Source organism: Amblyraja radiata, chromosome 35 (assembly GCF_010909765.2).
Source record: "Amblyraja radiata isolate CabotCenter1 chromosome 35, sAmbRad1.1.pri, whole genome shotgun sequence".
NCBI lineage: Eukaryota > Metazoa > Chordata > Chondrichthyes > Rajiformes > Rajidae > Amblyraja > Amblyraja radiata.
In genome coordinates, this window is record NC_045990.1 from 13,050,946 (window position 1) to 13,063,519 (window position 12,574).

The 12,574-nt window shown below is 49.8% G+C and overlaps 1 protein-coding gene across 1 annotated transcript; it reads right to left on the minus strand.

Annotated features, from left to right (window-relative positions):
* Positions 1-2,649: 2,649 nt before the first annotated feature.
* On the minus strand, positions 2,650-12,302 carry LOC116991871 (CD97 antigen-like). The gene is made up of 8 exons (XM_033050847.1): positions 12,123-12,302; positions 10,953-11,156; positions 10,334-10,554; positions 9,722-9,822; positions 8,700-8,778; positions 7,372-7,540; positions 5,592-5,696; positions 2,650-2,987 (listed from the first exon to the last, which is right to left on the minus strand). Exons 1-8 carry the CDS (start codon positions 12,132-12,134, stop codon positions 2,937-2,939), a joined length of 942 nt encoding a protein of 313 aa, XP_032906738.1. The 5' UTR covers positions 12,135-12,302; the 3' UTR covers positions 2,650-2,936.
* Positions 12,303-12,574: the final 272 nt, after the last annotated feature.

Here is a 12,574-nt window from a genome sequence, read left to right on the forward strand (position 1 = left end):
AGGAGAGAGGGAGATGGAGAGGGGGGGACGGGAGGAGGAGAGGGGTGGGGAGAGTGGGAGGATGGAGGGAGAGGGGGAAGGGGGAAGAGTGTGGAGGGAGGGGGAAAGGGGTAGGGGGCGAGTGGAGGGAGGGGAGAGGGGTAGGGGGAGAAAGGGGGAAGAGTGGGGAAGGGTAGGGCGGAGTGGTGGAAGAGTGGGGAGAGAGGGGTAGGGGAAGGGGGTGGGTGGAGAGAGGGAAGGGCGGTTGGGGGTGGTGGCAGAGAGGGGGATGGGGGTGAGTGAGGGGGCGGGAGGAGGAGAGGGAGAGGGGTGAGGAGGGGGAGATGGAGAGAGGGGAGGAGTCCCACACTCCAGAGACGTGCCGGTTTGTAGGTTAATTGGCTTCTGTAAATTATCCCTAGTGTGTGTGTGTATGTGTGTGTATACAGACACACCTTTTATTTCTCGTTTATTATATTGTCCACAGTGTACTGTTTCCATATTGTGTTGTGCTGCTGCAAGTCAGAATGTCATTGTTCTGTCTGGGACACATGACAATAAAACACTTGACTTGATTGTAGATACTGTGTGGGAACAGGCTCTTTGGCCCACTGAGTCCGCACCGACCAGCGATCACCCGTACACTTATATTTATATGTTTATGTGTTTAGACAGCATGCAACACAAAGCTTTTCTCCTCTAGAGGCAGAGTCTAGGACCAGAGTCCATAACCTCAGCATTGAAGGACGTTCTTTTAGGAAGGAGATGGGAAGGAATTTCTTTCGTCAGAGGGTGGTGAATCTGTGGAATTCTTTGCCACAGAATGGATATTTTTAAGGCAGAGGTAGATGGATTCTTGATTAGTATGGGTGTCAGAGGTTACGGGGAGAAGGCAGGAGAATGGGGTTAGGAGCCATGATGGAATGGCGGGGTAGACTTGATGGGCCGAATGGCCTATGAACTTATGAGGATACAATAATGCAATGACCATGTACGTACCATCTTGTGGCATGTAAAATAATGATGACCTGGTTTATATTGAAATATTTATTTCATTCTGCAAGCATATTTTAAATCATGATCAATATTTTAGTGATATTTAATAGCTCATATCTTAACATAGAATCTTCTATAACATATATATACATCAATATTAAAGTTCATTCTTACGCTACCCGTACGACATTCTTTCATTCATTTTAATCTTAGTTCAGTTTACCCTTCCCCGTAAAAGACACGTTTTTAGTTCTTCTTACAGCCGACTAATTCTACTTCGAAATCCAAACAGCCTCTTTGAAGACAGACACAATAAACTGGAGTAACATCGCGGGTCAGGCAGCATCTCTGGAGAAATCCGTCCATGTCCCTTCGTTATCACCTCTTCCACAGCCAACAATGGACCATTGTGGGCTCCACCTTTCCTTGGTCGTCGGTGCCGGCTCTGATTTGTTATGTACCTTTTCACACCTCTAGTTTCCCTCTCCCCTGACTCTCGGTCTGAGGACGGGTCTCGACCCCAAACGTCACCGATTCCTTCTCTCCAGAGACGTTGCCTGTCCCGCTGAGTCACTCCAGCACTTTGGGATTAAACCAGCATCTGCAGTTCCTTCCGACATAGTCTTTTTTTCTTTTAACCCTTCAATGGCCTCTCTGCTTCTGTCTCTCTCCCCTCTCTCAGTGATTCACATTCAACATGTACTTTTAACATGCCTACGAAGAATTATAATTGAATTTATAAACACAGCTCATCTGATCAGCGGTTGTCATTAAATCTGCTGCGATCCATGCTCTTACACTGAAGGGAAGAGATTTCCATGGTTCAGGCATGACCAAATGCTGAGTATGTCAAACAAACCCATTAAAGTATGTGTGTCGGAAGGAACTGCAGATGCTGGTTTAAACCGAAGATGGACACAAAAAGCTGGAGTAACTCAGCGGGACAGGCAGCATCTCTGGAGAGAAGGAATGGGTGCATTTCGGGTCGAGACCCTTCTTCTGAAGAAACATCACTTATTCCTTGCTCCAGAGATGCTGCCTGTCTCGCTAAAGTCACTAAAGTTTGCAATTAGGCTCCCGTTCTCAATGGTTCGATGGTGCTATATTGTTACAGTTACAAATGCACAGCAAAATTATTTTCTTACAAACAGCCCAGTAGTTCCAATAACCAGCATCAGATGAAAGAAGGATTAGTCCCTTGGTGTGAGGTGCTCTGCAATTATATAGTTAAATAGTCTCTTGCCAGGCATCTTTGTGAGTTGGGAATATGAGGAACTAGAGGATCTTGAGATACGTAGCCAAGATCTCAATGGTCAGGGAGGTCTAAGGTGGCCACATGGTCGTCTAGCCCATGGTCTAGTCCAACTGGCCTTGGTGAGACAGTGTCAAGGGTTGTGGCTCAAGTTTCTGGTCTCCATCCCTGTGGAATGACGTATTAGCTTAGGTTCGAGATACAGCGCGGAAACAGGCCCTTCGGCCCACCGGCCATCGATCTCCGCACACTAACACTATCCCGCACACACTAGGGATACTTTACAATTACACCAAGCCAATTAACCTACAAACCTGCACGTCTTTGGATTGTGGAAGGAAACAGAATATCTCAGAGAAAACCCGTGCAGGTCACGGGTGGAATGTACAAACTCCGTACAGACCGTCTGGATTGAACCCGGGTCTCTGGCGCTGTGAGGCAGCAACTCTACCGCTGCGCCATCGTGTCGCCCCAGATACGTGGGGGAGAGGGGTGCTCGGATGAACTCCTCGCCAAACCCCTGCGGCACTGCTTGGGGGGGGTCAGGAACTGGAGCAACACAGCGACTAAAGAGAAGTGACTCTGTGTGACCCTGGGCACCCATGGGCCGGTGAGGGTGAGGGTGCGGGAGCATGCGAGGATATACGCGGGTGAGGGGTGTTGGCTGGCACAGGACGGCCCACCACGCTCCATCGTCTCCTCCGTCCCCTCACTGGGGGTCTCCCAAAGTTGACTCTGTTTCCTGGACACTTCTCCTAACCTGGGGACAGAGACAAGCAGCAGGTCAGTGTGACAGGAACCATCCAACTTTACAAACCTTCACACCTTTTTTTTAAACCAGCATCTGCGGTTCCCTGTTTAATAATCATAACAATAATAACAATAACAAGCCTTTATTGTCATTGTTCTTAGAAATACAACTAAATTTGGAGAGGTACTCCTGATCAGTTAAAACAAGATAGAAACATAGAAAATAGGTGCAGGAGTAGGCCATTCGGCCCTTCGAGCCTGCACCACCATTTAATATGATCATATCTGAAACTCTCTGCCACAGAAGGTAGTTGAGGCCAGTTCATTGGTTATATTTAAGAGGGAGTTAGATGTGGCCCTCAGGGGGTATGGAGAGAAGGCAAGGACAGGATACTGAGTTGGATGATCAGCCATGATCATATTGAATGGCGGTGCAGGCTCGAAGGGCCGAATGGCCTACTCCTGCACCTATGTTTCTATGTTTCTATCATGGCTGATCATCCAATTCAGTATCCCATACCTGCCTTCTTTTCATACCCCCTGATCCATTTAGCCACAAGGGCCACATATAACTCCCTCTTAAATATAGCCAATGAACTGGCCTCAACTACCTTCTGTGGCAGAGAATTCCACAGATTCACCACTCTCTGTGTGAAAAACACATCCAGTTACATCCAATACATTATTTAACTGGTTGAAATAGTAGATAAATTATATGTCACACCTAGGTAGAACATTGCAATGGGAGAATATTACACTTTAAATGTAATAAATACTTTAAAAGAAATAAGAAAGAAGAAATATTAGCTGAGTGGTCTGTTTTATAGTGGAATGGATGACAGCATCTCTCATAACGTGTGGATATTTGAGGAATTTAGTTCTGATGGCCCAGGGAAAGAAACTGTTCCCGAGTCAGAAGAAGGGTTTCGGCCCGAAACGTTGCCCATTTCCTTCGCTCCATAGATGCTGCTGCATCCACTGAGTTTCTCCAGCTTTTTTGTCTACCTTCCTGTTCCTGAGTCTGTTTGTCCGGCTTTTGACGCACCTGTACCGCCTACCAGAGGGCATGGGGATGAACAGGAACTGTCCTGGATGGGGGGGGGCTTTGATTATTTTCCTGGATCTACAGAGGCACCGAGAGCTGGAGATGTCTTCCAGGGAAGGCAGAGGGCAGGCGATGATTTTCTGGGCCGTTTTAATCACTCTGCAGGGCTCTCCTGTCTGCTGCTGACCACACCATGATACAATATCTCACAGTGCTGGCATATTGTATCATGGTGTGGCATATTGTATCTTTGAAAGAAACATAGAAAGTAGGCTTCAGAAGTAGGCCATTCGGCCCATCAAGCCAGCACCGCCATTCAGTACAATCATGGCTGATCATCCAGAATCAGTACCCCCTTCCTGCTTTCTTCCTATATCCCTTGTTTCTGTTAGCCATGAGAGCTAAATCTAAAGGCCCTGTCCCCCTTTCCTGAGTTACCACGAATTCTCCCGAGTTTTACCCTTGATTCAAACTCAGAGAATTACGGTAATAGCCAGCCGTGGGTACTTGGGGCTATTTCTTTTACTCGTGGACATTTTTCAACATGTTGAAAAAAGTCTCGACTTACCTGATGCCCCGAGTTCCTACGGCTGGCATTACGAGCCGCTAGGAAACATCTACGGACTCCTACGGGCACCTATGAGCTCGCTACCAACATTCCCCGAGTACGAATCAAGGGGAAAACTTGGGAGAGTTTGAGAGTAACCTGGGAAAGTGGGACAGGGGCTTAACTCTCTCATGAAAACATCCAGTGAATTGGCCTCCACTGCCTTCTGTGGCAGAGAATTCCACAGATTCACAAATTTTTGGTGAAAAAGTTTTTCTGCATTTCAGTCCTAAATGGCCATCCCCTTATTCTTAAACTGTGTGACCCCTGGATCTGGACTCTCCCAACATGGGGAACATTTTTCCTGCATCTGATGCCTGTCCAATCCCTTAAGAATTTTCCATGTTTCTTTAAGATCCCCTCTCATACTTGTAAATTCTGGTGAACATAAGCCCAGTCGACTTCTTCCTGCCGATTTTTTTAAAAGCAGATTCTTAGTTGCAGTAAGATTCCTCTTCACCCTCTGCCTTCAGTTTTTGCAGCAGAAAAACCAAAGCCAATGGTGATAAGGAAATGTAGAATGGTTCATTGTTAGCTGTGGGGAAGGTGCCTATGTGGCATACAACTAGTAATATTTAATCAGGAGGACAGTAGAACTAGTCGGAGAACTAGGATGGGGGTGGAGATTGCAGCAGTCTCGACCCGAAATGTCACCCATTCCTTCCCTCCGGAGATGCCACCTGTCCCGCTGAGTTACTCCAGCATTTTGTGACTGTCCTTGGCCTCAGTACAAGCCTTGGCGATGACAAGAGGAACAGAAAGATGGATAAGGTCATAAGTGATAGGAGCAGAATTAGGACATTCGGCCCATCGAGTCTACTCCGCCATTCAATCATGGCTGATCTATCTCTCCCTCCGAACCCCATTCTCCTGCCTTCTCCCCGTAACCCCTGACACCCGTACTAATCAAGAAAATGGCTGCCTTCAAAGTTCTCCCGCACCAAAAGCTTTCAAGCTTGTACCTGGTTGGAGGAGGAGGTGGAGGCAGCAACTGGTGTCCATCTAACCGGCCCAGCGAAGCACTTCGTGAAGCATTTTGTGAAGCCCCGCTGGTAGCACTCTCTCACCTGTTGGTACAAAGACACACAAGATTCATATTGGAGCCTCCGACAAACACCAGGCAGGGTCAGGCCAGCGATCCTGACCTCAGCTTCGTATTTTTGTTCCGTTAACAATGAGCTTTCATGCCAATAATCACAAAGTAGATAGGCGCAGATCAGCGAGACTAGCACCGGACATTGGTCGGGCGAGGAGAGGGATGTGGGTTCGCCAGCCTGCAGCAACCTGGGCCTCACCTGGTCTTACCTGGGGCTTGCCTGGACGTAACTAGCCTTACCTGGGCTTAACTGGTCTTACCTGGCCTCACCTGGGTCTTACCTGGCCTTATCTGGGGCTTACTTAGTCATGGAGTGATACAGTCTGGAAACAGGCCTTGGCCCACCTCGCCCACACTGGCCAACAATGTCCCAGCTATCCTAGTCTCACTTACCTGTTCTTGGTCCATAACTGTCAAAACCTGTCCAATCCATGTATCTGTCCAACTGTTTCTTAAACGATGGGATAATCCCAGCCTCAACTACCTCCTCTGGCAGCTTGTTCCATATACCCACCACCCTCTGTGTGGTAAAAGTAACCCCTCGGATTCCTATTAAATCTATACCCCTTAACCTTGAAACTATGTCCTCTAGTCCTCGATTCCTCTACTCTGGGTAGAAGACTCTGTGTATCCATCCGACCTATTCCTCTCATGATTTTACCTGGATCAGGGGGGGGGGGGGGGGGGGGGGGGGGGGGGGGGGGTGAAGGGGGGTTCAAGTACATCCAGCACATGGACCCGACTTTGGAATTTGGACATTTTTGTTTGTAAACCTCACCAAAATATGGCGACTATGCATCTGTCGATTGTGCTACAGAATTTCACCATGCAGTGCATACTCGACAGCAAAGAACCATAAGAGGGTGGTACGGTGGTGTAGCGGTAGAGTTGCTGCCTCACAGCACCAGAGACCCGGGTTCAATCCTGACTACGGAGTTTGTACATTCTCCCCGTGACCTGCGTAGGTTTTCTCCGGGTGCTCCGGTTTCCTCCCACACTCCAAAGACATGCAGGTTTGCAGGTTAATTGGTTTGGTAAAATTGTAAATTGTCCCTTGTGTGTGTTGGATAGTGTTAGAGTACAGGGATCGCTGGTTGGCGTGGACTCAGTGGGCCGAAGGGCCTGTTTCCATGCTGTATCTCCAAACAAAACTATAAAAAAGCACCATCCCTCAGTTAGTACAGACTGTACACAACAGCTCACATGCAAGATGCTCCATTAAGTTCAGTTTTTTATTTAGTTTAGTTTATGGATAAAGCACAAAACAGGCCCTTCGGCCAACCGAGTCCACACCGACCAGCGATCCCCGCACACTAACACTGTCCTATATGCTCAAGGGACAATTTATAATTTTACCAAAGCCAATTAACCTACAAACCTGTACGTCTTTGGAGTGTGGGAGGAAACCGGAGCACCCGGAGAAAACCCACGCAGGTGACGAGAACGTGCAAACTCCGTACAGACAGCACCCGTAGTCAGGATCGAACCCAGGTCTCTGGCGCCGTGAGACAGCAACTCTACCGCTGTGCCACCAACATGGCGCCATTTTACAGACCAAGCTGCAGTTGGCCACAAAAGCCCAGTAGATCGGTCACCTTGGTGTGGAAGCAGCACATGATAGTTGACTCAAGGGATTGTGGCCATACCTTCTTCCTCATGAGACAGTGCGTGATGAAGATGAACATCCCCTGGAAGCTATTGAGGATGCTGAAGATGTACATCATCGGGATGGTTGCGTTTTCAATGAATAATCCACCAAATATCCAGGTGGAGCCCAGAATCACCAGTTGCCCAAGGGCAGTCAGGGTAAACACTCTGTAAACAATGGTCCATGGTGAGAAAACAGTTGAACATCACACTCACACACTTAGAATCACACTCACACTTATAATCACACTCGCATGTAATCACACTCACACTTATAATCACATTCACACTTATAGAAACATAGAAACATAGAAAATAGGTGCAGGAGTAGGCCATTCGGCCCTTCGATCCTGCACCGCCATTCAATATGATCATGGCTGATCATCCAACTCAGTATCCTGTACCTGCCTTCTCTCCATACCCCCTGATCCCTTTAGCCACAAGGGCCACATCTAACTCCCTCTTAAATCTAGCCAATTAACTGGCCTCAACTACCTTCTGCGGGAGAGAATTCCAGAGATTCACCACTCTGTGTGAAAAAAGTTTTCCTCATCTCGGTCCTAAAAGATTTCCCCTTTATCCTTAAACTGTGACCCCTTGTTCTGGACTTCCCCAACATCGGGAACAATCTTCCTGCATCTAGCCTGTCCAACCCCTTAAGAATTTTGTAAGTTTCTATAAGATCCCCCCTCAATCTTCTAAATTCTAGCGAGTACAAACCGAGTCTATCCAGTCTTTCTTCATATGAAAGTCCTGACATCCCAGCAATTAATCTGGTGAACCTTCTCTGTACTCCCTCTATGGCAAGAATGTCTTCCCTCAGATTAGGAGACCAAAACTGTACGCAATACTCCAGGTGTGGTCTCACCAAGACCCTGTACAACTGCAGTAGAACCTCCCTGCTCCTATACTCAAATCCTTTTGCTATGAATGCTAACATACCATTCGCCTTCTTCACTGCCTGCTGCACCTGCATGCCTACTTTTAATGACTGGTGTACCATGACACCCAGGTCTCGTTGCATCTCCCCCTTTCCTAATTGGCCACCATATAATCACACTCACACTTGCAATCACACTCTCATCTCCATATTTACAATCACAACCCCTGACCTGTATCCACCTATCACTAACCAGGCTTTGTTCCGCCCCCATCTCTCTCCCAGCTTTCTCCCCCCTCCTACAATCAGCTTGAAGGAGAGTCCCGGCCCCAAACGTCACCTATCCACGTCCTCCGGAGATGCTGCCTGACCCGCTGAGTTACTCCAGCACTTTGTGTCTTTCTTTGTAAGACACAGCATCTGCAGTTCCCAGTGTCTACAATTTACCTGTTCTTGTTCAATTTTGGCTGGTCCGAAATAAAGTTTGACAATTTCATCAGCGTTCTGCACAAGATGATCAGGTTAACTTGCAGAGAAAAGAAAAAGATAAATAAATGATCTGAGACATCCCAAACTAACAACCCCCAATTTACAATGGATGCTGTGGGAGGTCAGGCTGAAGGCAGAGGTAGGGTCTCAATGGACCACCGGCAAGGGCACTGGGGAGGTGTTGGTGGGTCCTGAATCCCCCTACAAGAGTCATAGAGTGATACAGTGTAGAAACAAGCCCTCCCTCCCACCACCTCTCCCCCCATTACCTTTGCTCCCTCTCCTCTCGTCACCACCCTCCGCCATTCCCTCTCCCCTCCATCTGTCTCCCTCCACCGAGCTCCCTCTCTCCGTCTTCCTTCATCACCCTCTCCATCCCTCCACTTCCCCCTCCGCTCACACCTCTCCCTCGCCCTCTTTCACACTCACCCTCTCCGCCGTCGCAGCCTCATGTTCCGAATGCCCTCTGCCCCCCCCTCCCTCCAGCGAACCCTCTAAACCAGCCGTCCCTTCATCCTGCCCCCTCCCCTCCACCGACGTGCCCAGCACACAGGGACAATAGACAATAGGTGCAGGAGTCGACCATTGTGATCATGGCCCAATCAGTACCCCGTTCCTGCCTTCTCCCCATATCCCCTGACTCCGCTATCTTTAAGAGCCCTATCTAGTTCTCTCTTGAAAGCATCCAGAGAACTAGCCTCCACCGCCCTCTGAGGCAGAGAATTCCACAGACTCACAACTCTCTGTGTGAAAAAGTGTTTCCTTATCTCCGTTCTAAATGCTTACCCCTTATTCTTAAACTGTGACCCCTGGTTCTGGACACTCCCAACATCGGGAACACGTTTCCTGCCTCTAGCGTGTCCAAACCCTTAATAATCGTATATGTTTCAATAAGATAACCTCTCATCCTTCTAAACTCCAGAATGTACAAGCCCAGCTGCACCATTCTCTCAGCATATGACGCTGCACTCCCTCAATACCGGTCACGGTAGTTGGCATTTGGGTACAACTTACGACGCAGATGAAGATAGCTGGCACAAAGAAACTGCAGGTGAAGTAATGTTGCGTTGAGAGCCAGCACCTGCAACGAGAGGACATCAGATGGTCAGGACCGTGGGCACCAGCTGGCACTGCCCTGTACCCCTCCAAACCCCTCATCCCACCACCCTGACTTATGTTTTTAGTTTAGAGATACAGCATGGAAACAGGCCCTTCGGCCCACCGGGTCCGCGCCGAACAGCGATCCCCGCACACTAACACTATCCTACGCCCCACTAGGGACAATTTACAACATTACTGAGGCCAATTAACCTACAAACCTGTACGTCTTTGGAGTGTGGGAGGACACCGAAAATCTTGGAGAAAACCCACGCAGGTCACGGGGAGAACGTACAAACTCCGTACAGCGAGCGCCCGTAGTCAGGATTGAACCCGGGTCTCTGGCGCTGTGAGGCAGCAACTCTACCGTTGCACCGCCGTGCCGCCCACTGTGGCAAAATGGTTCCCAGGGGTTGGACAAAGCCATGAGAGTGATGGGTGGATACTGTGGATGCGAGGTTCCCCAGGGGGGTGGGGTGAAAGTGCAGACTCACGCGGTGGGGGTGCCATATCCGTGCACGTAGATGCCGGCACAGGTGGCGACGATGGCGGCAGGCAGTCCGTAGCCGATCCAGTAGATGTGGCGCTCGAATGGGACCTTGGTGGCGAACACCACCTCCACCAGCAGGTAGAGCTGCACGCCTTCTAGAAACATCCACACGAAGACCGCCAGGAACAGATAGTGCAGCGTCGCGGCGATCACTGCACACAGAACCTGTGGGGGCAACGGGAGAGAGGAAGGGGTCAGGACAGTGGGGAGGGGGGGGGTGGGGAGCAAGGGAGAAAGGGCGAAGAGGGTCTAAGAGGGTGAGGGGGGAGAGTGAGGGGGGAGTGGGGGAGTAAGAGGGGGAGTGGGGGGTTTAAGGGGGAGGGAGGGGGAGTGAGAGTGAGGCGGGTGTGGGGATGAGGGAGGAGTAGGGATGAGGGGGGAGTGAGGTGCCAAGGACAGGGAGAGAGGGGTGCAGGGAGAAGGGGAGCAAGGGGGGGGAGGGGGCAGATGGCCAGCGCTGTCTCCATGAGGGGATGTCCAGGGGTATCTCCTGGGAGGGGGGTATTGCCCACCCCCCTCATGCCCACTATTATGGGGCACGGTGCCCTCACCCACCCACTCACCGGGTTGCCAGTCTGAGAGATGCCCAGCAGGAAGATGAAGTCGGCCATGAAGAGGGAGAGACAGAGGTGGCGGTGGATGCAGCAGCGAGTGTCCTTCAGGGAGGGGCAGATGTAGAAGGTGGCGATGGCCAGCAGCAGGCAGAGCAGAGAGGCGCTCAGACCCACGTATGTGATTATCTCCACCTCAAACACGGCTGGCAGCTCCTGTGGGCACACGACAGACACACCGTCACACAGTCAGTCACAGTTTGTTTTTCCCTTTGTAACAAGGACTTTATTCAGTATTTGCATTTTACAGTGCACCACAAAATGTTCAATAGTCACATTACATCAGGCAATCATTATAATACAATCGTGCCATCTTTGATCTACAATGCGTTCGACCCCCTGTGGCGACCAGCGTTCACGGAGGGCTCTAGAGTCCCCCACACTGCACTCCTGAGTGCAGGCTTATCTTGGCCTTGAAGGCCCGTTACCCCGGCAACCCTAATCTCCTCCGTCTGCTGCCATCTTGGTGCAGCGGCCATGTTTGGAAAGTGGAGGTACGCTCTAGAGCGGACAAAGGTCTCGTTTACTCCCAACTAACAGCTAACAATGGCCTGTTTCCTTTATCTGCGTCACTTTTTTGCATATCTTTCATTCATTGCTCTTTATTTCTAGAGCTACATCATCGACTATATCTCGCATTTCCCTTTTCCCTAACCAGTCTGAAGAAGGGTCTCGACCCGAAATGTCATCCGTCCCTTCTATCCAGAGATGCTGCCTGAGTTTAGTTTTAGTTTAGTTTCGAGGTACAGCGCGGAAACAGGCCCTTCGGCCCACCGAGTCTGCACTGACCAGCGATCCCCGCACATTAACACCATCCTGCACCCACTAGGGACAATTTTTACATTTACCAAGCCAATTAACCTACAAACCTGTACGTCTTTGGAATGTTGGAGGAAATCGGAGCACCCGGAGAAAACCCTCGCAGGTCACAGGGAGAACGTACAAACTCCGTATAGACAGCGCCCGTAGTCGGGATCGAACCCGGGTCTCTGCATTTTACAACTCTACCGCTGCGCCACCGTGACCACAATGACTGATTTAGTTTCGATGACCCACCCCCCCACCCCCGCCATGCCTACCCCTCCATCCCCACTGCCCGTGTTTCCTTGCCACCCCACCTACCTTGAGAGCCATGAGGATGGCAAAGCTGGAGAGATGGCTGGCTTTACACACAGTGTGTGTGGCGTTGTAACCGGCCAGGTCACAGCCCTCTGTCGACCACCAACTCCCAGCCCGGCTGTGACTCCAGTACACACACGTGATGTAAAAACTGTCCTTGTTGGTCTGCCGAGAGTGGGGGAAGGAAAACCATCAGCGTTATTAATAATAATAATATTATTGGCTTATTATTATCATTATCTGTCATTGTTCTGCATGTTATCCAGGCAGATCCAATCCTAAACTGGATTCCATTTAGAGTCACATTGTGTGGAAACAGGCCCTTCGGCCCAACTTGCCCATGCCGACCAACATGCCCCATCTATGTTTGTCCCACCTGTCCGCGTTTGGCCCTTATCCCTCTAAACCTGTCCTATCCATGTACCTGCCCAAATGTTTAACGATACGGTGTTGAA